At 32.9% G+C, this 25,132-nt stretch overlaps 1 protein-coding gene across 1 annotated transcript in view; it reads left to right on the forward strand.

The window, feature by feature from the left end:
* The first annotated feature begins 20,020 nt into the window (after positions 1–20,020).
* Positions 20,021–25,132, forward strand: part of LOC140444316 (nephrin-like) — a 368,578-nt gene continuing 363,466 nt past the window's right edge. Inside the window, exons 1-2 of the mRNA XM_072536066.1 lie at positions 20,021–20,066; positions 20,146–20,352. Of these exons, the coding sequence (XP_072392167.1) occupies positions 20,021–20,066; positions 20,146–20,352 (253 nt within the window). The remainder of the gene's footprint in view (positions 20,067–20,145; positions 20,353–25,132) is intronic.

The following is a 25,132-nucleotide window of genomic DNA, read 5'->3' on the forward strand; positions in this document are numbered from 1 at the left end:
TTTGTTCCAACTCGATAATAAAAGATTCAGGTAGTACAAAGTTGTCTGGAAAAGGTGAAACGAAAATTTGTCTTCGGAAGCTTAGAATATGACTAAAGGCAGGATTGGTTGCTCCTATCCGTAGATATGATATGTCTGAGAGAGGATTTAAACCTAGTTTTATTAATTCGTCCATTATTATGTTAGAAGGTATGCTTGGACATACATTGGACAGAATTAAGCGGACTGATGGAGTTATTAATCTTCTCGCTTCTAGTATATTTCCATTTACTATTATTTTCTTTGTTTCTGCTATGAATTTATCTACTAGGTTTTTGGATAATAGATATATGCATATTCTACCGTTTAAGTGTACAATTCTCTAGAGTGTCAAACAAAATAGCTTGATCTCTGCTTGGGATTAATATACTACGTGGTTGACTAACTGCTTTTGAGTATGATGCATTTTGTGGTAGCTGATTGGAAGATATCTTTTAAATGGATTTTAAAATCCGACTAAAACCGGTGCTGTTTTACAGCTTTCGTTGTGATACCAGTTTATGTAAATTGGATAATACTTATATCTGATTGCAGTTGTTTACTTAAATATATAAATCCAAATAGATGAAAAAAGTATATTTTATCTACTCACGATTCCAATATTCAGTATACAAATCACTTTCACTTTTATACTTAATTACTTTTCTTAAGTTATTAAACCACTATAAAATTAACTTCTTTGCGAGCTTTTTTGGATTAGACTCGAACATGATTTTGATGTTAATATAATTCACTATTTACATGTTCAGAACTAAAGAAATAATCGTTTAAATATTTAAATTTTTAAGAGAAACTTTGAAATGCGTCTAAACACTTTGACAGTTTTTTTATTATAAGGGTTAAATGTTCGTAGGCTATTTATACTATGGGGATAGTTATCCTTAGGGATAAATCAAAGTGCATTTATAATATATAAGTTTTATTACTATAAATATTATTGCCGCATTACACTTTAGTATTAATTCTCAGTTTTTGTTATAAATTAGTCATAAAAAAAGTTATTATATCTTCAGTTCAGACAATGTTTTCTTTTATTTTTTAATGCGTCTACATTTTTTGCAATAGTCGCCATACATAGTGCAATTTTCATGTAGTAATTTTTTACACATAATACATTGTACCTAGTCACAATAATACACGCACATGATTCAGTGTTATATTATTTATCAAAACATTCCTTTCAACTACCATTTTTCGGTGTGTCTGAATCAGAATCGCTCGTAAGGAATATCTCTTCAATAGATTATTTAATTTCTTTTGCTTCTTTCTTTGGATGTCTTTTTTTCTGAGTCTTACGTTCTGCGAGTCTTAACTTTTTAGTTAGCATAACTGTTTCAGCTGATCCATGTTTATTTTTGCATGATATTCAGACTGTAGCTTTACTTTGACCTTAGGTTCCTTTGCGTCAATATTTTCTTCTTAATTGTGCTTAAAATTGCAGCTGATTATTTTAAACTCTCATAAAATAAGATTATTCTTGTACATATTTACTTAGTGTTTCATTTTCCGGTTCATTAATATTGACTTTGGTATAATTCTCTGAAAGTATTAGTAAGTTTAAATAAGAAAGCCTTAGGTCAATTTAAAAAATAATTAAATTCCAGTAAGCAAAATTTTTGAACCTGGATCTTTGGTACGCAGGGCCCGGTAACTTTCTAATTTTTTAGAAAAAAGATTGAGTTAGGATATTTGTCTTATGTAAAAAGATATAATAAAACAGTTTTTCTTTTTGTTTGTAGTAAGAAATAAATGGTACTTGAATTTTTATGGTATTTTAACTTATTTTTTTTAATAACATATCAAAGAGTTTCCACTTCAAAATCAATATTTTTGCCAAATCCTCTGTCATTTTCAAAATTTACACCTCTTAAATGTGTATAAAGTTTTTCTAGATCATTTGAAACAAACGACATCAACGTTTTAAGATCAGCTATTTTCTGTTGTGATAATACCTTCCCGCCTTGATAGAGTTTAAACAATTTGGATTTAAAAAAAGCTGTTATTATTATCGGGGGGTCTACCTTTGGTAACCTTTTTTATATTTATTTCTTTAAATTGTTTACAAAATCAAGAGGAGTACAAACAGATGAGACAAGCAGAGAAAAATATCATCATCATCATCAGTGGTGCTACAGCTCTAGTTGAGCCTTGACCTTTCCCAGTCTATTTCGCCAGTCGTTTCTGTTCATCGCCAACCGTTGTCAATTTGCCGCGCCGATTTTCCTTGCGTCCTCGTCCACACCGTCCCTCCATCTCAGTCGTGGTCTGCCTCTACTCCTATTTCCCACTGATACCGATAATAGAGTTCGTCTGGGTGGGTAATTTTCATTTGCTCTTGACACATGTCCAGCCCATCTAAGCCTACCTATTTTTATGAAGGATATTACATCTCTACCATTTACTATTTTTTTATACTTCTCGTACAATTCGAAATTATATCGCCTTATCCAAATACCATTCTCACAGAATGCGCCCATTATTCTTCTTAGTATCTTCCTTTCGAAGACGAGCAGAAGATTTGCGTCTGTTTTGGAGATGGTCCATGTTTCTGACCCATATGTCAGCACAGGTAGGATGAGTGTTCTATATATTATTAGTTTGCAGAGAAAAATATGCTAAAACAAAACACAGTCGGGACGTAGACAATGAGAGGGAGAAAAATAACATACCAACAGAAGTTGCCAAGGTAATAAAAAGGTTAAAAAACAACAAATCCCCTGGAGAAGATGGTATACCCCCTGAGCTGTTCAAGTATGGAGTAAACGCGCTAAAAAAATACATAATAAAACTTGTTGCATCCATTTGGAGAGAAGGAAAACTCCCAGACAGTTGTAATCTAGCTATTCTAATACCTATTCACAAGAAAGGAGATCTAATATGTGACAACTATCGAGGCATTACCCTCTTAAATACGGCTTACAAAGTACTGGCTTATATACTTTACGATCGTTTACTAGTACATACTGAGGAAACAATAGGCAAATACCAATGTGGATTCCGAAAAGAAAGGTCAACTATTGATCAGATTTTCCTGCTCGGACAAACCTTAGAAAAGATATATGAATATGAATCGATACCCACCACCGCTTCATAGATTTTAAAAGCGCTTTGCGCCATGGCAGAACTAGATATTCCGTCACATCTAATAACATTGGTAAAGCCAACTCTTTCGAAAGTTGAGTGCAAAGTCAAGGTACAAAACAAAGTGTCAAGGTCTTTTCAAACACATACTGGATTACGCCAGGGAGACAGTCTATCGTGCCTATTGTTTAACATCGCGCTAGAAAGAGCGATAGAGAAATCGGGCATAACAACCAGAGGTACGATCATCAATAGAAGTGTACAGATATTGGCCTACGCAGATGGCATTGACATAGTAACAAGGACAAAAAAAGACCTGATGCAGGCTTTTGAAACATTAGAAAAAGCCGCGAAGATAATGGGAAGGTCACGAACAGCACACAAATAGCGGCACCACAAGATCTGGTGACAGAAGCACACACATTCGAAGGGGTTTCGGAGTTTATATATCTTGAATCACAACTTAATAACAGCAACCTAGTAAGCGTAGAAATTGAGAGAAGAATATACCTGGCGAACAGAGCTTACTCTGGACTAAAGCAGCTCTTAACATCACACATAATTAGCAGAAAAACCAAGATACTAATATATAAAACTCTTACTAAACCTGTCCTGGCATACGCGTCAGAGACATGGACTATGGTAAAAAGCGACGAAGATCTGTTAGGCCGCTTTAAAAGAAAAATACTTAGGCACATATACGGAGGAGTACAAGAAAGCGGGATATGGCGCAGGCGCTACAATTTTAAGTTGTATCAATGCTATGAAAAATGCAACATCGTCCGGTCTATTAAAATTAATAGACTAAGGTGGCTAGGACACCTTGAAAGAATGGACACTAAAGACTCTCAAAGACAGAGATATTATACCAAAAGCCAGTAGGAACCAGAAAGGGAGGCAGGCCAAGATCTAGATTTAAAACTCAAGTCGAAGATGACTTGAGGAATCTAGGGGTCAGAAATTGGAAAGCCAGGGCGAAAGATAGGGGGAAATGAAGACTAATTCTTGAACAGTCCAAGATCCACACAGGGTTGTAGAGCCAAAGATGATGAATTGTTCACTCTCTTTATGAGAATATTTCATAACAATGAACTGAGGATGGTTTTCATCTCTGGTTATTATTTTAGATTTAAGCCAACTGATTTTAGTTGACTTAAATCTAGATTCTAATCTAGTTGTTAGTACTTCTTTATCTGTTATTTATAGATTTTTCACTTCGTGAAGTACCAAAGAAGTCATCCTTCGTCATTTCACATGCAACGATGTCATTATCCAATGCACAATCTATTTGGATTAAGGCTATATTCAAAATCAAAGCAATCCTTCCACTCATTTTATATATTTTAGCCCCAAAAAATATAAACTTAAAGAGGATTATCAGAAGCTTACGAAGTTTACGATGACACGTTAATCAAAAGAAAACCAAATGATTGACATGAAAAATGTCAAAATAAATCCAAGCGACATGATACAACTTTTGGTCGCTTGGATCCATTTAGACATAAACATATTCTTATAATTCGTAATACGCAACTTGGCAACCTATGCCAAAAGAGGTCTCTGACATTAAGTTGGTGTTTGGAAATTTTTGGATAATCAAGTTTTTATACAGGCAGTTGATACAGAAGAAGAAGTCAGAAATGTCAATTTGTCGCTTGGTGGAATTAAAATCAAAATGAAATTCAATCTTATACTTTCATTTTAACGTCTTTTCTGTATGTAAAGAGCGAGAAAAGTAGTGTTTTTAAGGGTGAATCGTAGATGCATGTCGAAGTAACAGTTTATTCCTAGAGTCGTTCAACATCTTCCAGTAAGAGGCTTTGAATTTGCGGTTTATCTAACTTGCCATCAAAGAGAGGTCTCCCGACTTCTGGTGATTTTTTTTGATTAATTAAAATTATTTAAATGATATGATTATGACTCTATCACAATTTTTAATTCTTTTATCTCAGGGTTAAATTTGTGCTTCAATATCTATGCTATTACATGTGAAAGGTAAGGTCCAAAGAATACCGGAATAATAAAAAACACATATGATCTAACACTATATATTTAAATAAAAATAATGAAATAATTCACACTCAAAAGTTTTCAATAAACAAATCTCATATAATGATTCTCAAAATTTTGTTCTACGTACGTGAACAATCAAAATTAATGGTACAAACAATATTAATTGAAATCTCAAAATCCCAAACTATTCTAACTCTCCTAATCAAAATATTTATATCCTTTCTAAATTAAGTGTAAAAATTGTGTTATCAATAAAAGAAAAAACTGCAGAAAACACAAATATCTCTCTCTGATGATGAGTGGTCCAAATCCTTGTTCCTTGTAGACTATATTATCTCCTCTCAAACGCTCCCTATGTAATCAGCAATCTTACAACAGATTGTTGCAAGTATATCGTCCTTAATGATCTCCTTCAAAAGCACAAATCATTCAAATTATGATAGCCTTTCTCCTCTCGATAAACTGAATCTCTCGTTGGCCCGAGTGAAAAATGACTCTTGGAATATCTTCTCTTTACGATAAACTGAATCTCTCGTTGGCCTGAACAGTGACTCTTGGAATATAAGTAGAAAAATATGACTTACAATATTTTGCTGCTTCAGCTTCTGTCAGATACACTAATTCCACAAAAACTCACTAACATTCAACACTACTGCTTGCTACTTCTCGGGAACCGCCAGAGAACAATCACTGTTTGTCTTACAGACTTGGAAAACCAACTGATTATCTTTTCTCTCTCCTAAATCTAGCTAAACTTTCCTTCCTACATACCTATCCCACCTTTTTCAATCTCCGCCAATCAAAACTCGTCACAATTCCCCCATTTTTTCATTTCGATAACAAACAAATTTTTACCTATAATTATAAATTTCCTAAAACTTATTTACAAATAATATTTTTCTATAATTCTTAAAAACTAACAAAAACCTCTTTCTAAAATCTCTTCTATTGTCTTTAATCACTGCATTAATTTATTTGGAAAACCCGGTTCAATTGTCTTTGGATTTCACTTAAAATTATGCGGGTCACTCAAGTATAACAAAGAAATAATTTATGCATAGCTTACATTTTGTTTAGTACAGGTAATCCAAGAATTTAATACCTTTCCTTCTTCGAAATGTTTGTTGGTTATTATCCTACTTATCTGAATTATTTTAATGTTTTTGAACTTTGAAATATTTTAATCAACCCAATATTTTTCTCGATTTTACATATCATAACAAATCCCCGCCATTTGATCTGCCGAAAACTCTTTGTTAAATTTTAAAAATGACAAAAGTTTTCCAGGATCAAATTATTTCACTATGTTATTAAAATCTATTCATGATATTGATAGATGTCGTGAATGTTAAAATACCCCGTATATTGCCTGTCTTTATACGGGATTGGATATATTTTCTTTTTAAATTTTTCCAAGTATTTTCCCTTAAAAGAAAGTTCGTAATTTTTAGCCACTCGGTTTACTTCATTAACAAGATCTCCATGGTTTCCTAAAATCTTCTCTATTTTCTTTCCCATGTTTTCTCCACAATTTATTTTTCTTTCATCCTCCTTTTGTTCACATGTGTTCACTGTCCATAATACTTCTTCACAAAATTCTGGATTCTCGTCCATCAGTGCCATTTCTTCTCTGTCCTCTTCCGTTATTTCTTCTTCTATTTTTTCTTTATCTTTAATTTCTATCTGGTATTCCGAGCACCATGTTTCGGCTCCTTTCATTTTTCTGCTTATAACTTCCTTTTTTTCCTGCTTTCTTTTCGAACTCTTCTTCTTTTTTTTTATTCTCTTTTCCTCTTCGGATTGATTTTTTTCTTGAGCTTTCGATTTATCCTCTACCGTCATATTGATTTCTTTATGTTTTTCTTGTCCATTTATCCTTTCAGAAAATTTTCTCCTATCTGTTTCCTTTTCTTCTTCTGTGTTGTCTGGTTCTGCTCTGATTTCCAGTTGATTTTCCGAAAAATTGATGGTGATATGTTTTTCACTCAATTCATCAATTCCCGCTATCATATCATGATTTAGATCTTCGATCACCACACATTGCATAATATAGAATTGGTCTCCCACTCTGATCCGTACTCCTAAACCTTCGTTTACTGTCGTCAATTTTTTATTATTTGCACCCACTAAAGCAACCCTCGGAATCTTATACACAAATCTGTCCATATTTAATTCTTTTACTAGTTTTTTATTGATTAACGAAATTTCCGATCCAGAATCAATCAGAATTTTAATCGCTTTATGTTTTATAAAGGCATCTAAAAAAATTAGATTGGAATTAGAATTTTGTTTTTCGTTTCCCGCCAACTGTATAAACTCTCTCGGGTGACAAAATATACCGGAGAGTTTTTTACTTTTGTTTAGTGGATGCCTTATTGAAAATCCTGTCTGGATTCATTGAATACTTCTTCTTCCTCCTTTTCTATTGCTACATGATTCATCTCTCTTCTGTTTTGTCGTTGGAATCTCTGATTATTTCTATCGTCCCTTTGTTCGTTCGTATTCCTATTCGGAGGATTTTGTGCATCTCTATTCCTGTTGTGATTTTCATTTGTTCTATTTTGTGTATCATTCCGGTTATCGTAATTTTGTTGTCTATTGTAATTATTGTAATTTCTCGGCCTATATTCGTTTGTTGATCTGGGATGTCGGTTTCTCTGGTCATAATTTGATGAATACCTTCTTTCCGGTCCATTATATTGGTCATGTTGTCTTCTATTTCTCATTTCTTTTCTTTTCGCTTCTTTTAATTGAAGGAATTGGCACAAACTATCAATATCTTGATAGTTTCTCAAAATCACGTGATCTTCCAACGTTTCCTCAAAATGTCTGCTGATCATTTCTACCAGCTGTTCGGTAGAATATTTGTATTCTAGATATTTTGAATTGTTATATATCTGCAAAGCATATCTTTCTTTAGATATTCCCATTTTTTCGTGATATTTTCCATTCTGTAGCTCTTGGTTGATTTCTCTCTGTTTATTTTTCCCCCAGAAATAGTTGAGAAATTTATTTTCAAAATCTGTCCAATTTTCAAACTCATCTTCCTTGCTTTCCATAACGCTGCTCCTTCTTTCAAATGGTTTCTAATTGTTTCTTTGCAATCGTCAAAATATCTAATATGTTGTAATTTGGTTTTCAAATTTTTAACAAACGGTACTGGGTGTGTTTTCCGAATATCCCCGCCAAATTGTATTTTCGCCTCGCTTGTTCCATGGATGATAACTTCTTTTCTCTCTACCCCTCTTAGTTCAATTTCTGCCATTTGTTTTTCATTTTGCTTTAATCTTCTTTCTACTTCCTTCCTGTCTTCTTGTAGCGCCATTTCAAATTTTTCTTCTAACTGTTCTAATTCCTTTTTCTGGACAATCTTTATTTCCTTCATCGTATTTTGGATATCTTTTATCTCTGTCTCTTGTTTTGCATTCTTTATGGTTATTTCTTCTATCTGTTGTATCAGGTCTTTCTTTATCCCCTCAACACATCCTTTAATTTCTTGTTCATAGTTTTCCAAACGCTGCTCTATATTCCTGTTATTTAGTTCTATTGCTTGTCTTGTTTCCCGTTGGTTTTCTTCCATTCTGTTTGCTGTTTCATTCATTGTTTGTTTTGTTTCCCTTTGATTCTCTTGTATGGCCTGTTTTGTTGATTCTTGTATTTGTTGTGTCTGTAATTGCATTAGTTGTAATATTTTCTCTATTCCTGATAATTCTTTTTTTTCCTCAACTATTGTAACGTTTCCTTCATTATTCGATCCTTCGTCAACAATTGTTTCCTCTTCTCTGTTATCCTCCTTCCTTTCTTGCATTTTGCTTTGACTCCTTGTGGTCGACATGTTGTTTCTTTTCGTTACTGTTTTTGTCCCCGCCAAATGTGAAATTTTACAACACTCTATATGTTTCAGAACACGACAATATTTCTCCCCAAATGTATTAAATTTTCACGACAAATATCAAATATGCAATCAGTAAAATTCAAATAATTCAAAATAAATATCAAATGTACGATTGGTAAAGAAAATAAAATCAAATAATTCAATAGCAGTAAATATCCACTAACTACGATCAATCAATAAATCAAATTTATATTCCCTGGAACAATTGTCAAAATACTTTCAAATTCAAATTCCCTCAATGTTATATGTTTTTATCTCTGGATCACCTGTACTTATTCCAGATCTCTTTCCCTTCCTTCAAATGTAAAGCTGCGATATTTTCAAGCCCCACGTTTTGGAAGCCAGTTATTGTGATATTTAAAGTCTTGGTGCGCCAAGCAATAATTAGCTAATTAATTTTTTTTGATTAATTAAAATTATTTAAATGATATGATTATGACTCTATCACAATTTTTAATTCTTTTATCTCAGGGTTAAATTTGTGCTTCAATATCTATGCTATTACATGTGAAAGGTAAGGTCCAAAGAATACCGGAATAATAAAAAACACATATGATCTAACACTATATATTGAAATAAAAATAATGAAATAATTCACACTCAAAAGTTTTCAATAAACAAATCTCATATAATGATTCTCAAAATTTTGTTCTACGTACGTGAACAATCAAAATTAATGGTACAAACAATATTAATTGAAATCTCAAAATCCCAAACTATTCTAACTCTCCTAATCAAAATATTTATATCCTTTCTAAATTAAGTGTAAAAATTGTGTTATCAATAAAAGAAAAAACTGCAGAAAACACAAATATCTCTCTCTGATGATGAGTGGTCCAAATCCTTGTTCCTTGTAAACTATATTATCTCCTCTCAAACGCTCCCTATGTAATCAGCAATCTTACAACAGATTGTTGCAAGTATATCGTCCTTAATGATCTCCTTCAAAAGCATAAATCATTCAAATTATGATAGCCTTTCTCCTCTCGATAAACTGAATCTCTCGTTGGCCCGAGTGAAAAATGACTCTTGGAATATCTTCTCTTTACGATAAACTGAATCTCTCGTTGGCCTGAACAGTGACTCTTGGAAAATAAGTAGAAAAATATGACTTACAATATTTTGCTGCTTCAGCTTCTGTCAGATACACTAACTCCACAAAAACTCACTAACATTCAACACTACTGCTTGCTACTTCTCGGGAACCGCCAGAGAACAATCACTGTTCGTCTTACAGACTTGGAAAACCAACTGATTATCTTTTCTCTCTCCTAAATCTAGCTAAACTTTCCTTCCTACATACCTATCCCACCTTATTCAATCTCCGCCAATCAAAACTCGTCACAATTCCCCCATTTTTTCATTTCGATAACAAACAAATTTTTACCTATAATTATAAATTTCCTAAAACTTATTTACAAATAATATTTTTCTATAATTCTTAAAAACTAACAAAAACCTCTTTCTAAAATCTATTCTATTGTCTTTAATCACTGCATTAATGTATTTGAAAAACCCGGTTCAATTGTCTTTGGATTTCACTTAAAATTATGCGGGTCACTCAAGTATAACAAGGAAATAATTTATGCATAGCTTACATTTTGTTTAGTACAGGTAATCCAAGAATTTAATAACTTTGCTTCTTCGAAATGTTTGTTGGTTATTATCCTACTTATCTGAATTATTTTAATGTTTTTGAACTTTGAAATATTTTAATCAACCCAATATTTTTCTCGATTATACATATCATAACAATATATATATATATATATATATATATATATATATATATATATATATATATATATATATATATATATATATATATATATATATATATATATATATATATATATGTATATACAGTGTGTCAATTTTAAAACTTACAAACAAACAAACAAAACCGGATATCGAAAAATGCTTAAAATGGTTTCTAGGATAGTAAGGGGGGACTAAAATGACATGATGGAGAACTCATGCCCATCAACCCCCTAGGCCCCACCCACCACAACCAAAAAAGTTTAAATTGCAAACCCCTACTTGTGATACATCAATGAACAGAGTATAAAACAGACTTTTGTATTTGTAATGCTATCTCCCGGACTATTATTTTTAGTAATAAGTTCCCGTCGAATTTTTTTTTATTAAATAAAAACTTAATTTGCTGTTTTTGCAAAACAAGTTGAAAACATCTGTTTTTTTTTGGGTTCTGTCCAAACATGAGGTCATTAGTCCTTGGAAATTTTGCAGTAGAGCCTACTGCATCAATACGTCAAGTATCTGCAATGACAGGACTTTCACATGAGTCGGTTAGAAAGGTATTCAAATTACATAAGTTTCACCCGTACAAAACACAAATTCTTCAAGAACTAGGCAATGATGATCCCGACCGACGAATTGAGTTTTGTGAACTCATGACTAAAAGAATTGGCGTTGAACCGAGAATGTTAAAATATATTTGTTTCACTGAAGAATGTATTTTTTTGCAGAATGATAATGTAAATAAACAAAACTATCGGTACTGGAGTGATGCATCGATTCAGAGAAGGTCACACTCAATTTCATAAAAAACTGAATGTTTGGACAGGATTATTAGGCGATGCTATAATTGACCCCTTGTTCATACCAGGCAATTTAAGGGGCCACATTTATCTCGATATGCTGGAAAACACCATCGAACCTTTAATTGTGCATGAATTAGAGAACCAAAGGGACGATCGGGGCAACCTAGCTCTAGATGAATATTTGCGGCACTTCAAACAAGATGGAGCACCTCTTCACTATGCAGCTCCAGTCAGGCACTGTTTGAATACTATTTATCCGAACAAATGGATTGGAAGGAGAGGTTCTATTGGGTGGCCACCGTGGTCACCAGACTTACCGCCACCTGCCTTTTTTCTATGGGGTTATCTCAAGTAAGTTGTTTATAAAACTCAACCTGCGTCACTTGGGGAATTGCGAGGAAGAGTTACGCAAGCATGTCGCGTTATTACTAGACCATCATTTGCCAAAGTTCGTGCAGAATTTGAAAATTATTGTTTACAATAATTTTATTATTGTATTATGTGCTGTATTATAATTTTATTATTGTGCTGTATTATTGTTTACAAAACAACGGAACCCACTTTGAACATTTACTTAATTATTATTTTTAACAAATTTGTAGCTAACCAAAAACCTGTCTAAATTTTCGATTAAATCTAAAGTTTCAAAATTATGGCTTCACCCTGTATAAATATTATTTCCACTACTGGATGGCATTTTTTATAGTCTTTTTAATGATGTATCACAAGAAGGGGTTTGCAATTTAAACTTTGTTGGTTGTGGTGGCTGGGGCCTAGGGGGTTGATGGGGGTGAGTTCTCTTTCATGTCATTTTAGTTCACCCTTACTGTCCTAGAAATAGTTTCAAGCATTTTTCGATATCAGCTTTTATAATATATAGTAAAGATTCTTCTGAAGTCAGTAAACTTTTCAATGGTATGGCTCTACCTCAAAAGTATGTATTGACTAGCTCAGATGTGGTATTAATGGTGGTTAATTTTTGTCTAAGATCCATGGAAAAAAAAATGGTCTGATATAAGCAAACATTAAAAAATCACTAAAGACAGTAAAGTTAATATATCTGTCTGTTTATTGTGTTTAACACTAGAAAGTCGGAGGGGCCAATTTGGTCCCTGTTGCGATTTGAAGTTATTGTAGTTCTTTTATTTGACACAATAATAATTTCATATTTTATGACTTTTAATATTTTGATTCAACGCAAAAAAATATTCTGTCGGATAGATAAAATTATGTTTATGTACGTTTATTCCTAGAAGGTATTTTGTTACATACCTACTGTTTGTTCCTTGAAAGTATTTTGTTTATTGAGCGGTTTATTAGGTTCTGCTGACTCTCGTTTCTAGAATATTGAAATATTCGTTCAATTGTGAAAATTCAAGACGACTGTAAAGATGTCTCGTCGTGGACTATCAGAGCTTGAACCTCTTAAAGAAATACGAAAAATACAAGAATATGTTTTGGGAGGTGAATCTGAATTTGCAGAAAATAATGAGTCAGACGATGAACAATACGTACCACCACAAAATAATGATTCAAGTGACTCTGATGCTTCAGAGCAGTTAGAAAGTTTTATTGTACAAGACTCACCAATTTATGTAAACACTGCTTTTACAACTCAACAGCACGAGTCAGCTAATTTTATCGTGAATCCAAGTGCATCTAAGCCAAGTCACAAGAGAACAAGAGGTCAACAAGGGAAAACTATTTCAATCGGAGACACCGAACAATCGAAAGACGGAACAACGTGGAAAGTTATTGATTCTGGATCAGTACCTGGTAAGATTATGATTTTTAGTATCTTCATATTCATTGAATGAATATTCACATTTATCGAGAGGAATCAGGTCCTACGTCGTATGCAAAAAGGAACGTAAGGAACAATTGTGTGGTAAGTGTTTGGCATCTAATAATCAACGACAGCATGTTACGTCATATAAAAGAATGCACTATTGCAGAAGCACATCGATGTTTGAAAAATGACTTTGGAAGAACTGGAGGCTGCCCTTGCTATTATGTACGCAAGAGGAGTCTACGGCGCCAAAAATTTCCCAACCAACAGCTTGTGGTCAACAGTATGGGGTCCTCAGTTTTTTGGGCAAACTATGCCAGGAGACAGATTCAAGGATATTATAAAATATCTCAGATTTGACATAAAACAAACGAGATCTGAAAGATTGAAAACCGACAAATTTGCTCTAGCCTCTGCGGTTTGGAATGGATTCATAGAAAATAGTGGTGCATGTTACAAACCGGGAATAAACCTTACTGTGGACGAACAACTACTGCCTTCTAAAGCCAGATGCCTGTTCACACAGTACATATCAAATAAGCCGGATAAGTTTGGCATAAAAATTTGGCTTTTGACATGCGTGGAATCAAAATATATTGTAAATGGTTACCCTTATACTGGCACTGATCATCTACGCAAGAAAGTGTTGGTGAACATGTTGTTTTACGGTTAATGGAAAATCAACTGGGAAAGGGCAAAAATTTTACGACAGATAACTACTTTACATCGTTAAAATTGGCCAAGGCATTGCAAAAAAAATCAACAAGTCTTGTGGGTACTTTGAATCGCAAAAAGGAAGTTCCTCTAAGCGTAAAGAGTAAAAATGGAGAATTATATGTTACCCATATATTCCAGAGCGACGAAAAGATAACACTTACTGCATACCAAGGAAAGAGTCACAAAAATGTGCTTTTGTTGAGCTTATTACATTAATCAGTGGATGTTGCTGTCGATGGAAAAAAACTTCCTCAAACAGTAAGTTTTTATAATAAAACAAAATACGAGGTTGATGTAGTGGACCAAATGGCGCGTCTTTATACTACACAAGTTGCTTCAAGACGATGGCCAATGCACGTGTTTTATAACATTCTTGACTTAGGAGCAATAAATGCATGGATAATTTATAAAGAAGTTACTGGAAGTAAAATCAGTCGTCGTAAGTTTATTCTTCAGCTGTGTGAAGAATTACGGGCTCCATACTTTGCCTCCCGAAATCTGGTACTATACTTAGCACCACCGGATTTACCAACCACCAGCACTGTTACTAGCCACAAGAGAAAAAAATATCAGCTAAAAATGTTTTGTCAAGGAAATCATACTTCCAATGAGTGCCACGGCTGTAACAAGGTAATGTGTGGCAAATGCCAAAAACTGCAAACTGTATGGTGTTCCAAATGTTTAAAATGAAACTAAAAAATTAAATCAAATTCTATCGTCAAGAGTTTATATAATTTCTTAAAACTGTTTATTTTTATTTATTCCCAAATAAATAGTTAATTCTAAACTTGGTTTTTATTGATTTAGGAACTTAGGGCCAAAATGATCCCTTCGGGCTTTCTAGGTAGGTATGCTAAGCCCGACTTTCTAGTGTTAAATTATATTAACAACGATTAAGAAAATAAAGACCTTGTACTTAGGTCACATCTTGAGAAATGACAAATATAATCTGCTACGAATAATAATTGGGAAGATAGAGGGCCGAAGTGGAGTAGGCAGAGGAGCCATGTGATGGCTTCGCAATCTTAGAACTTTACGAGCATGAATGTTCAACAATTACTAAGAGTGGCGCAGAAGAGAAAATATTCTGATGTAGTGATTGCAAACTTCCAATAATTAATTATTAATTTTAAAATGTTTATATATTACCTTTTAATTTAATTTATTTACTTCTTTATAAGTATTTTAAAAAGAGTTTAAATTGTTTGTAATATTAATCATTTACGTTCACTGCCTTCTTGTTTTCAACCATAATTTTTTTACCATTTTCTTCTCACATTTCCACTTCCTGTGATTTAAACCACCGAGCTTGATTTGAGCTCAGTTACTTTTGTCCGCCCCTGCAGAAATGATTGGTTCAAGTGCATACTGTTCATCTACACCATTATATTCATTAAACCATTCATAATTATATAATCAGAACAACTGCAAGAAGTTGCAGAAAATTGCAAGTATCCTAATGAAAATGACTCTCTAAAGTTTTAGATTTGTTCGTTAAGTGCTGTAAAGGAAACTTCCACAGCTATACGGAGTACTTTGGGAGTGAAATTATTTCCACTGTTATATTTAAGTAGGAAATTGTGCTATTGTGTTGGATAATTGAGAAATTCGTTAACAAGAACATTAAACGGTATAGATCGTTGGAGTGGTAAAGCGGTTATATTTTCTAGTTCTTGGTATCTTCTTTGTAATTGTTTAAATTAATACAAAATTCATATACTTCATATAATGTAGTGCAAACAACATTTTTTCTACTGTTCTTTATAAAACTCTGTAAGGTTATATTAGTTGTTGACAATTTTGCTTCAGATTTTTTTTTTTTTGAAAATGATTACCGCATTTTAAATCACGTCAGAACAAAACATGTAATTTTTATTTCATTTGCATTGTATTTTATCTATAAAATATTTTCTACTAATAATAGCATTATGTCAAGATAAATAAAACATTCAAATTTTTCGGTTGTGTGCCAGGAATTTTTCTAGAATATTTCAGTTACTGACAAAACGTTTTATTGTGATTCGATAAATAATGAATGGATTTTTTTTTTGTAATTTTTAAATATTTTTTTTTTATTTTTTACATATATTTATCAAATTTGTATCGCATTTCTCACCATGGCTAAAGTGATATTTGTGTTCACCAAACTCTAAAACTTTCGAAAAAAGAGGTGCATCGAAGACCTTCGCCGACATGATATTCGTATTCAGCGACCTCAAAAACCTCGAAGTAGCCAAATAAGACGTATTTTATTAAATATTTGCTGGGTTAAAAATTTATAAATTTGCAACTCTGGAAAATGCATTACCAAATGCTGGAAATGCTTTAGTTTGGTAATAAATAAATAAATTTATTTATGTTTCAGTCGTCACAGATGAAAATACCACTGAATCTCTAAAAATCATACGAACAAGTTAAATTTTTCTCAGATGGTTAACTTCGGTACCTTAAAAATATGCAAAAAGTTAACGATTTCTACCCTCTGGCTTCTCCCTAAAACCACCCCACAAAAAAAAAAACAAAAAAAATCGATTTACCAAGAATATTTTAAATTAAAAATGTGGCTGAGACAATTTTAAACAAAAACATTTATTAGCAATTTTTGTGTAAAATAAACCGTTGTCGTAAAAATATCGCTTAAACAGACGCGGCTCTACGCACGCGAAATCAATTTTAACCCTTAAGTGGTATACATATAGATAACTACGTAAATGGTGTATTCCGTCTGGGAGACGGGTTAATGTAATTTGGAGAATTAACTTTTCTTATGGATTTATTCATTTATAAATAAATACTTTTTTTATTTAATACATGTAATTTATACTAACAGTCGAACATTAAATTTGAAAGAAAAGTAAAAAAATATAAATAAAGGATATTATTTTTAAGTAAACATGAAAATTTTGTTTGCTTTTTATTTTTCTTGTACGATTGTTTATTCTTTAATACATTTATTGCAATTTTTTAAGAGCAATGTAAACAAATAGGTTGGCCACATTTGCAACTAAAAAATTTTGTTCTTCTTTTCAGTTGCCAGCTACCAAATTTACAGGTTGATCATTTATCAAGTACGTCTTTTCCCATATTGCGCATTGGTGTAGAAATTAAGCCTAACAATCTTGTTTTAATTCCTCGAATATCATCTTGTAAATAAACGTTTGCAATTCTAGTTCGCATAAACGGTTCAGTTAAAGATTTTGCCACCATTTTCATGAAATTTATTCTGGGTATATCACTATTTTTATCGCCTATAATACCTGTATAACATATAAGCATTTACAGTACTTATATATTTAAAATTGGGAAGAAAACAGCCATCAGCCAACGTCTTGTGAGCTGGCCACATAATTTTGATCTAAGCTGTCAACACCTCCTTTAGTTGTATTGTAATAAGCGATTATTTCAGGCTTGCCCGTAGAGTTGTCGACTTCATCGGAATGATGCATCGAAGAAACCAGTATAACAGCTTTTGATGGTTTTGTGACATAAGAGAGAAAAGCCATTTCATTTGTAAATCCATATATACTAGATTTTTCTAGTCGTCTTCTGTTTGGCAAAAAGTCGCTAAGAATTTCTCTTTTATTTTCCTTCAATGTGCTCACATAGGTAAGGCCTCTTTTCTTTAGCTCATGAACTAAAGGTATGGAACTAAACCAGTTGTCCGCTGTCACATTACGATTTGAACCTGCGTTGTAAGTCTCAGAACTGATTGTGTGGGTATGGAGTATTTTTTTCATTTCCAGAAAGCGTCATACCATCACTTCCCTTTCCACAATATATGTGTCCATCATAAAAATAATTACTTCTCGCATCAGTCATGCATAAAATCTTTATGTCATATTTTAATGGTTTTGCTGGCATGTACATTCTAAATTTACATCGACCTCTGAAAGCCACCAGCATCTCATCAATACACACAGAGGATCCAAGAATAAAGAGTTCTTGAGAATTTTCAACAAGCCTTTGAAACATGTTCGATACAGCAGCTGCTGCATTTTCAGTTTTTCGCTCATTTCGATCATCGGGGTTATCAAATCTTAAACAAGATAAGAGAAAAATATAACGTTTCTGTGACATTGTGGCTCTAAATACATCTCACACTGTACCATCTGTAGCAAAGAAACTCTAGATACTTTTATTATTTGATATAAAAAACCTTAGTGTATATAAAAGTCCCAAAAAACCGCGAATCTCTAAAGTAGTGTTTTCTTAAAGGTAGCTTGCTGAAGTTTTATTAGTATAATTTCTTTTTGCGTAGTCTATTTTGACGTTGGTCCATTGGACGATTCCTTTAATCATGTCCTCGGTAAATAGCAGTTCTCATACATCTACTACTTGCGGATTGTCACAAAGTATTTTTGCTTTCTGATGTAAACCAGGTAATTGCAAAATAATGTTATGCATTCTTGTGCGGACGTTTTTAGATGGTTGGTTCTTGCGCCATTCAAATCCATTTTTTTTTAACAAATGTTCCAGGTGCAGGTATATCGTCTTCATTACCTATATCATTATCGGATTCGTCATTATCTGCTGATTGTTCAGAGTCACTAAAATGTTCACTCTCACTCACGTAGTCTAAATCTTTATCGCTATCACTATAACATTCCTCCAGCCATTGCCTTGCAACCGATTCAAAATTCGGATTATCAAAACGTATGCGTTTTCTTGACGGTCCAAATTCCATTATTCAACAGATACTGTAAAAACAAACAGTTTACATATATACAAGAGTTTTTCATTATAAAATAAAATAATTATATATATATATATATATATATATATATATATATATATCAATCGGTTTTAAAACATATTGCGACGTTGTCCAATGCCTAATTTCCATGACACTCTATCATCCCATTGGCCCTCTCTAAGATCTCTTGCGCTCATCGCCTCCGTTACTCCCTCTCTCCAAGATTTCTTGGGCCTTCCTCTCTTTCTGCGGTTTGCTGGTATCCATTGCATAATTATTTTTGGGAGTCTTGAATTATCCATCCTCTGGACGTGTCCGTACCATATCAGCTGTTTTCTTTCTATGTCTGTTATTAGAGAGCCGTCAACCCCCATTCGCTGTCTTATCATCATTACGTATTCTTTTTCTGCGTAACACTCCTACTGATCTTCTAAAAGCGTCCATTTCTATTGCCTCCAGTTTTCTTCTGTTTATCAGTACAGCTTCTTCCTGTTCGAAAACCGGATTGTTCTTCTTCCTCTTGGTCTTTGTATTCCTTCTCAATGCGGTCTCTAATTATTCGTCCGAATGGACGAATTCTGGACGAATAACGGACGAAATAAAATAATTACCTTGCATAAAAAATATGTAAAACCACTTTTTTTTAACTGTAACGTAAATGGTATACTCCGTCTGCGCGACGGCTTCGACAGATTTGTAAGTTTGCAGAAGGAACTGACGTGTGAGTATTATTAATATTATTATTTTATTTTTAGAATCTCGAAGAGTCCATTATAGAAAGGTAGGGAAAACGATAAGAGGCGTAGACAATCGATAAGTAAATTATGATGAATTTTAAATTTAAAGCTGTCTGTCAGACTAAGTATACCAGTTAAGGGTTAAATAAAATTTGTATAAATTCGACGGTAAAAATTCGATATTTTTTTAGCAGATTGTCCTATCGAAAAAATTTAAAAACGAGTTAAAATGTGAGGAGTGCAACTCTCTTATGCAGTTTTTGTATATTGCCGCAGTGTAAGTCGTTTTCATAAAAGTGTTAAATAAATAAACTTTGCGATTTTTGCCATTTTTTACGAATCTAATAAGATCATTAAAATGTATCGCTTCAATTTATACTTTCACATTACAAATGTTCTAAAATATTTAAAACTACTGTTTTTCGATTACACAAATACGTTTTTCTAAACTACACTACTTGTTAGTAGTGTAGTTAAAATAATCGGTGCCATATGATATACAATCTAACCATTCGATTCGTTAATCTCGCTGATCTACGTTTTATTTATATCTATCTAACAAAATAGTAGTAATATACATTCTTGTGTATTTCAATCGATATTCGATTTTGTTTCAGGAAAGCCAGAGCCGGTGATAAAATGGTGGCGTGAAGGTAAACTCATCGAATCCACCGAAACTCGTTCTGGTTTCGAGAAAGTTCGATCCAATCAGCTTATCGTTCGTGGCTTGCAACGGTCCGATCAGCATGCTGCTTTCACATGCCAGGCTTCCAATAACAACATTAGTCAACCTGTTTCTGCTACAACTTCAATAGAAATACATTGTAAGTAAAAAACTGACTGAAGTTAGTAATAAATCTGGATTTTTATATAGTATATTTTTAATGTTTAATTAAAAAACAAATTAATAAATATTTTTTATTATTTAGCTCATACATATTTTGCGCATTATATTCAACGAAAATTTGTATAAATAAATTACAAATAGTTTTGACAATACCCAAGCAGATTACCCATCTCATTGCATTTAGAGGTCAACGTAGTTGGCTAGTGATTATATCTTTGTTTTTTTATTTTTGAGTTGCTTGTAACCCACTGTTTAGTTTACATTGATGGTACATCTGCCTTGTCGCCTCTTGAGGTTTATTTTAAAAGATAGTTGTAGATTCTTCTTCTTCTTCTGGTTCCTATCCGTTTCGGATGTTGGAAATCATATTGGCAATCATGACCTTGCTCACTGCGGCTCGAAACAGCTCCGTTGAGGTTTTCTTAAACCATGTTCTTAAATTCCGCAGCCATGATATTCTTCTTCTACCAGGTCCTCGCTTACCTTTGACTTTACCTTGCAATATAGACTGCAGCAGGGAGTAACGGTGCTGATTTCTCATAACGTGTCCCAGATATTGCAATTTTATGCGTTTGATCGTAAACCCAATCTCTGGTTCCTTCTTCATTTTTTCTAGAACTTCCTTGTTCGTGATCCTTGCTGTCCATGATATTCTCAGCATTCTTCTATAAAGCCACATCTCAAATGCTTCAAGTTTTTTAATTGTGGTGTCTGTGAGCGTCCATGCCTCCGCCCCGTACAACAACACAGAGAAAACATAGCATCTCAAATGTCTCATTTTTGTATCTAGGGATATGTTGTGACTTTTGAAGATGGCGCTCATTTTGTTAAAGACCGTTCTTGCCTTTCCTATGCGGCACTTTATTTCCTGTACATTGCTCCACTGTTCGTTTATAATAGTTCCCAGGTAGCAATATTGTTTTACTCGCTCTATCTGCGTCCCATTAATGTATAGATGAGCCCCATTTATATTCTCCTTGCTGATAATCATTTGTTTCGTTTTGTGGGTATTAATGGTTAGTCCGTACTGTTGACTGTACTCGTTTATTCTGTCCATTAGCCTTTGAAGTCCCTCTAAACTATCTGCTATCACCATGGTGTCGTCGGCATATCTAACATTGTTTACTCTTTCACCATTTAGAAGGATACCTTCGTCTATTCCGTAAAGAGCCTCGTTAAAAATTTTCTCTGATTAGTTTTGTAGATTAGGCCCTTTTTAATGAAGCTAAGGTTTTAGTCACCATAATAATTGAAGACGTGAGTTTATGAAGGTGTTAAGTAAAAAAATCTAAAAATGTTCAGAAACGGCACTCAAAGATCTTATGTCTATCTTTCGAATATTTTGATTATAAAAACGTGTATCTTATTGAAATTGTAGTCTTTAAAAGGTTGAGGTTTTCTTATATCAAAGTAAAAAATAAAACAAAAATATTAAAATTTCACTTATTTATCAAGAAAAATAGGAACATTAAACCTTCGCAATTTACGAAAACATAAAAATATTCTTATTTTTTATGAATGAATGAGTTTTTTTATATAACTCAGGGCATAGAGAGCGTTTGATACATGTATTAAAAACATTTTTCCCATAAAGCTAGGAAGTTAAAATTGAGTCGTAGAAATAGCGATGTTCCGGTTTGACAAACTTTAAGTGTTCCCTAATATTGGCCCGTTTTTCTTCACTTATTGTGTCATAGTTTCCTTCCACTCGTTCAACTTCGAAACTGAACGAAGATCCATGTTTTTTAAGGAGATTGATATTTTTAAAGGGGGTCATTTCATAGCACTCTTTAAAAACTTGGGAGCTATATTCTTCCACTCGAATCCATTTGACTGCGATCCATCTCGAAACTGTAGCTTTTCTTTGTTTTCATCCGTTTTTTTTAAGTAATTTTAGTTTACCTGTAATACCACTAATTTTGCGAAGATTACCTGACATATCGATAACAGTGTTACTACGTGAAGCCGTACATATTTTATTACGATATTGATCTGGTTCATACAAAGTCTCATGCTTTCGTAAAGCTTTTTTGATTTTTTCAAAATCTCTGTCTGAATCTAAAAAGGAATGATAGTCTTCTGGAAATGTATGATCTATCACTCTAAAGTAGCCTTGTCTTATTATGTACTGGTACAAAGCATTAATGTTAAAGTTTTTTTTATTCTGTCCTGCACAAGAATCTGACCAGACTGTTAAATGTTTTTTATTACGACAAGCACTGTTAACTTAGACAAATCTTAGCAATGCAGTCACAACTTTGCAACTACCCCGGTCAGCAACATTCTCCATCCAAGTACAACAAACTGCCTTGTCTGATTTACCGTTGACAACATGTATTCCAAGATAATAAAACCAAATTAGTCTTAAATAAAAAGGTTTAGATGTAGGCATTTTGGGCAGTGGCATAGTTTGTAATCTACAGTAATATACCGTAAATAAATAATTAATAAATAATCTACAGTAAATTAAACTGCGTTTGCGTAGGCAAATGACAAATTAAACTGCGTTACAAAAACTTTGTTGTAGGATGTTTTTTTGACTTTAAAAATATTTGGCAAGCTCCTTTCGTTGCACATTTCCAAATACAGTTGACGCACCTTCGCAACATTTAGCAGAGGCGATAAGTACATTTTGTATATATTTTTGGAACAAGAGTAATACGATTGTTTGGCAGGAAAGAACTTATATGGTTTTTGATACGATCAGTAACATCATCTCTCATTTTCATAGGTCGATTGTTGTGCTTATCTCTCGGATCAGGAGGTGGTATGGTCGCGCCATTTTTGATGCGACATATAGAATGACATCGACCTTTTCTCTTCCAATTTGGTATAAAGCACAAAGAGCCATTGTATACTTGAACACTGAAGCCATTCAATGTAACAAAGTTACTACGTTACTACGAACAATACTTTTGAAGAGCAGTGCATTTTTGCTATTTACATCAAGGAAATAAAAATCCTTCAACACTGTTTTCCTCTGCTCTATATCAATCTTGTCAGATCAGCTATACCTGCAATTTTCATGGAATAAAGTACCTTCGCATATAGATTTTTTAGATGGACTATAGAGTATTTTTGATGACCGATATTCTTCTCCCCTTTCTTTGGCAAATGGCTGCAATTTAGTTTTTTAATATGATGCATTTCTTGGTCTTTTCTTGGATTTATTTTTTTACTTAGGAAAGGTTTTTCTTTTGCGTGCCGGGCCCATTATTTTTTTAAACTTTTGCGACGTGAGCCAATCAAATTGACGATTCAGCAGAAGAGTGTGAGTCTAAAGATTCCGGTATATACAGTTCACTATTACCTGATGAGTAATCCACTATTTTATTGTTTTCCTGAGAAAGTTCCAGGTTAGCGTAGGACGATTCACTTTTTGAGTCTTCAATAATATCTTCGCAGACTTAATATCTTCGCGTCGTGTCTAAACGTCTCCCATAAAGTATTTTTCAGTCTTTCTATAACTCCATCTAGGAACTAATAGGACGATTCGTCATATTAAGTGATTAATTATCATTTCTTACTGAACATAAATAGACCATTTAACTTATACTTCCTTCTTTTGGTACCAATTTGTGCTAAACCCCTTATATAATATTGTTAAAATTAATCTTTTTTTGACGTGACAACGTCTTAAATTAGGTTGTGGCTCGGAGTCATTTAAGAAAAAGTGTAACGCCCGCTCACGTCTGTTACAGTGAGTCGCCGAACGAGAGAGAGGCCGCCGGACCGGCGAATGCCTTGCGTCTCTCTCCCACTCAAACATGATCGGTCCGCTGCGCGCGGCACTAGAGAATTAGGCGCGTTGAATCGATAAAGTTGAAAATCGTTGAAAGTATCGTCAGCTGTGTCTGTAGTGAAAATGTGGAGTGCTTAGATTCGTCATTTACAACAACTACAACAATAAAGGTAAATAATTGTACACTAATATTTCATTATCGTAAACTATGATTGATTGATTAATTGTTAGATTGACACAAAAGTTGAGAAACTGAGTTTATAGGTTATGTCATACTATTGACAAATGTTGATAGTGTTAAGTAAATTATTAGTTTAAATCACTCTGCAATCAATCGTAATTCAGTCGATTGAGAAGAAACAGCGCGTATTGCTAGTCAAACATTTAAAATAACAAATTATAACTTCTAACCTGTCAAAACAGGGCGACCAAACAAACGAACTAAACCGACCAATCACCACGCGCGGAGTTAGAATTTAACTGTGTTTAGCAAGAATTTCAAATTTCAATTTTAGTAAATGTTTTAATTTTCAACTTTACCATTTACATTTACAAATTTTAATTAATTTCAAATTTATTTAGCAAAAATTTGAACCTTCGATCTGAATAAGTGTTTTGATTTTCAAATTGATTCTTTAAAATTAAAAATATTAAAATATATATAATCAGAAGTGAACGTCACATAACATTATCTGTACTTATTATTATTTAATATGTAGGCAAATACATGTGACCATATTTGGTAGACACAATTGGAAATAGTAATTTTTTATAACTGAAAAAAATAAATATATAAAATACTGGTAGCAAACAATAACTTCAATGATCGATATCTCCGCAACTAATTGATATATCGAAAAAATTTTCAAATAAATTTTGTAGAAAATAATAAGATCAATAATATAATATAAAATAAATAATATATAAAATAATATATAAAAATATAATATATAAAATATAAATAATATAAAAGAGGTTAGTCTTTGTATGTGGGTATATATTTTATTTTATAAAA

The sequence above is a fragment of the Diabrotica undecimpunctata genome, chromosome 6, assembly GCF_040954645.1.
Source record: "Diabrotica undecimpunctata isolate CICGRU chromosome 6, icDiaUnde3, whole genome shotgun sequence".
NCBI classification, from domain to species: domain Eukaryota; kingdom Metazoa; phylum Arthropoda; class Insecta; order Coleoptera; family Chrysomelidae; genus Diabrotica; species Diabrotica undecimpunctata.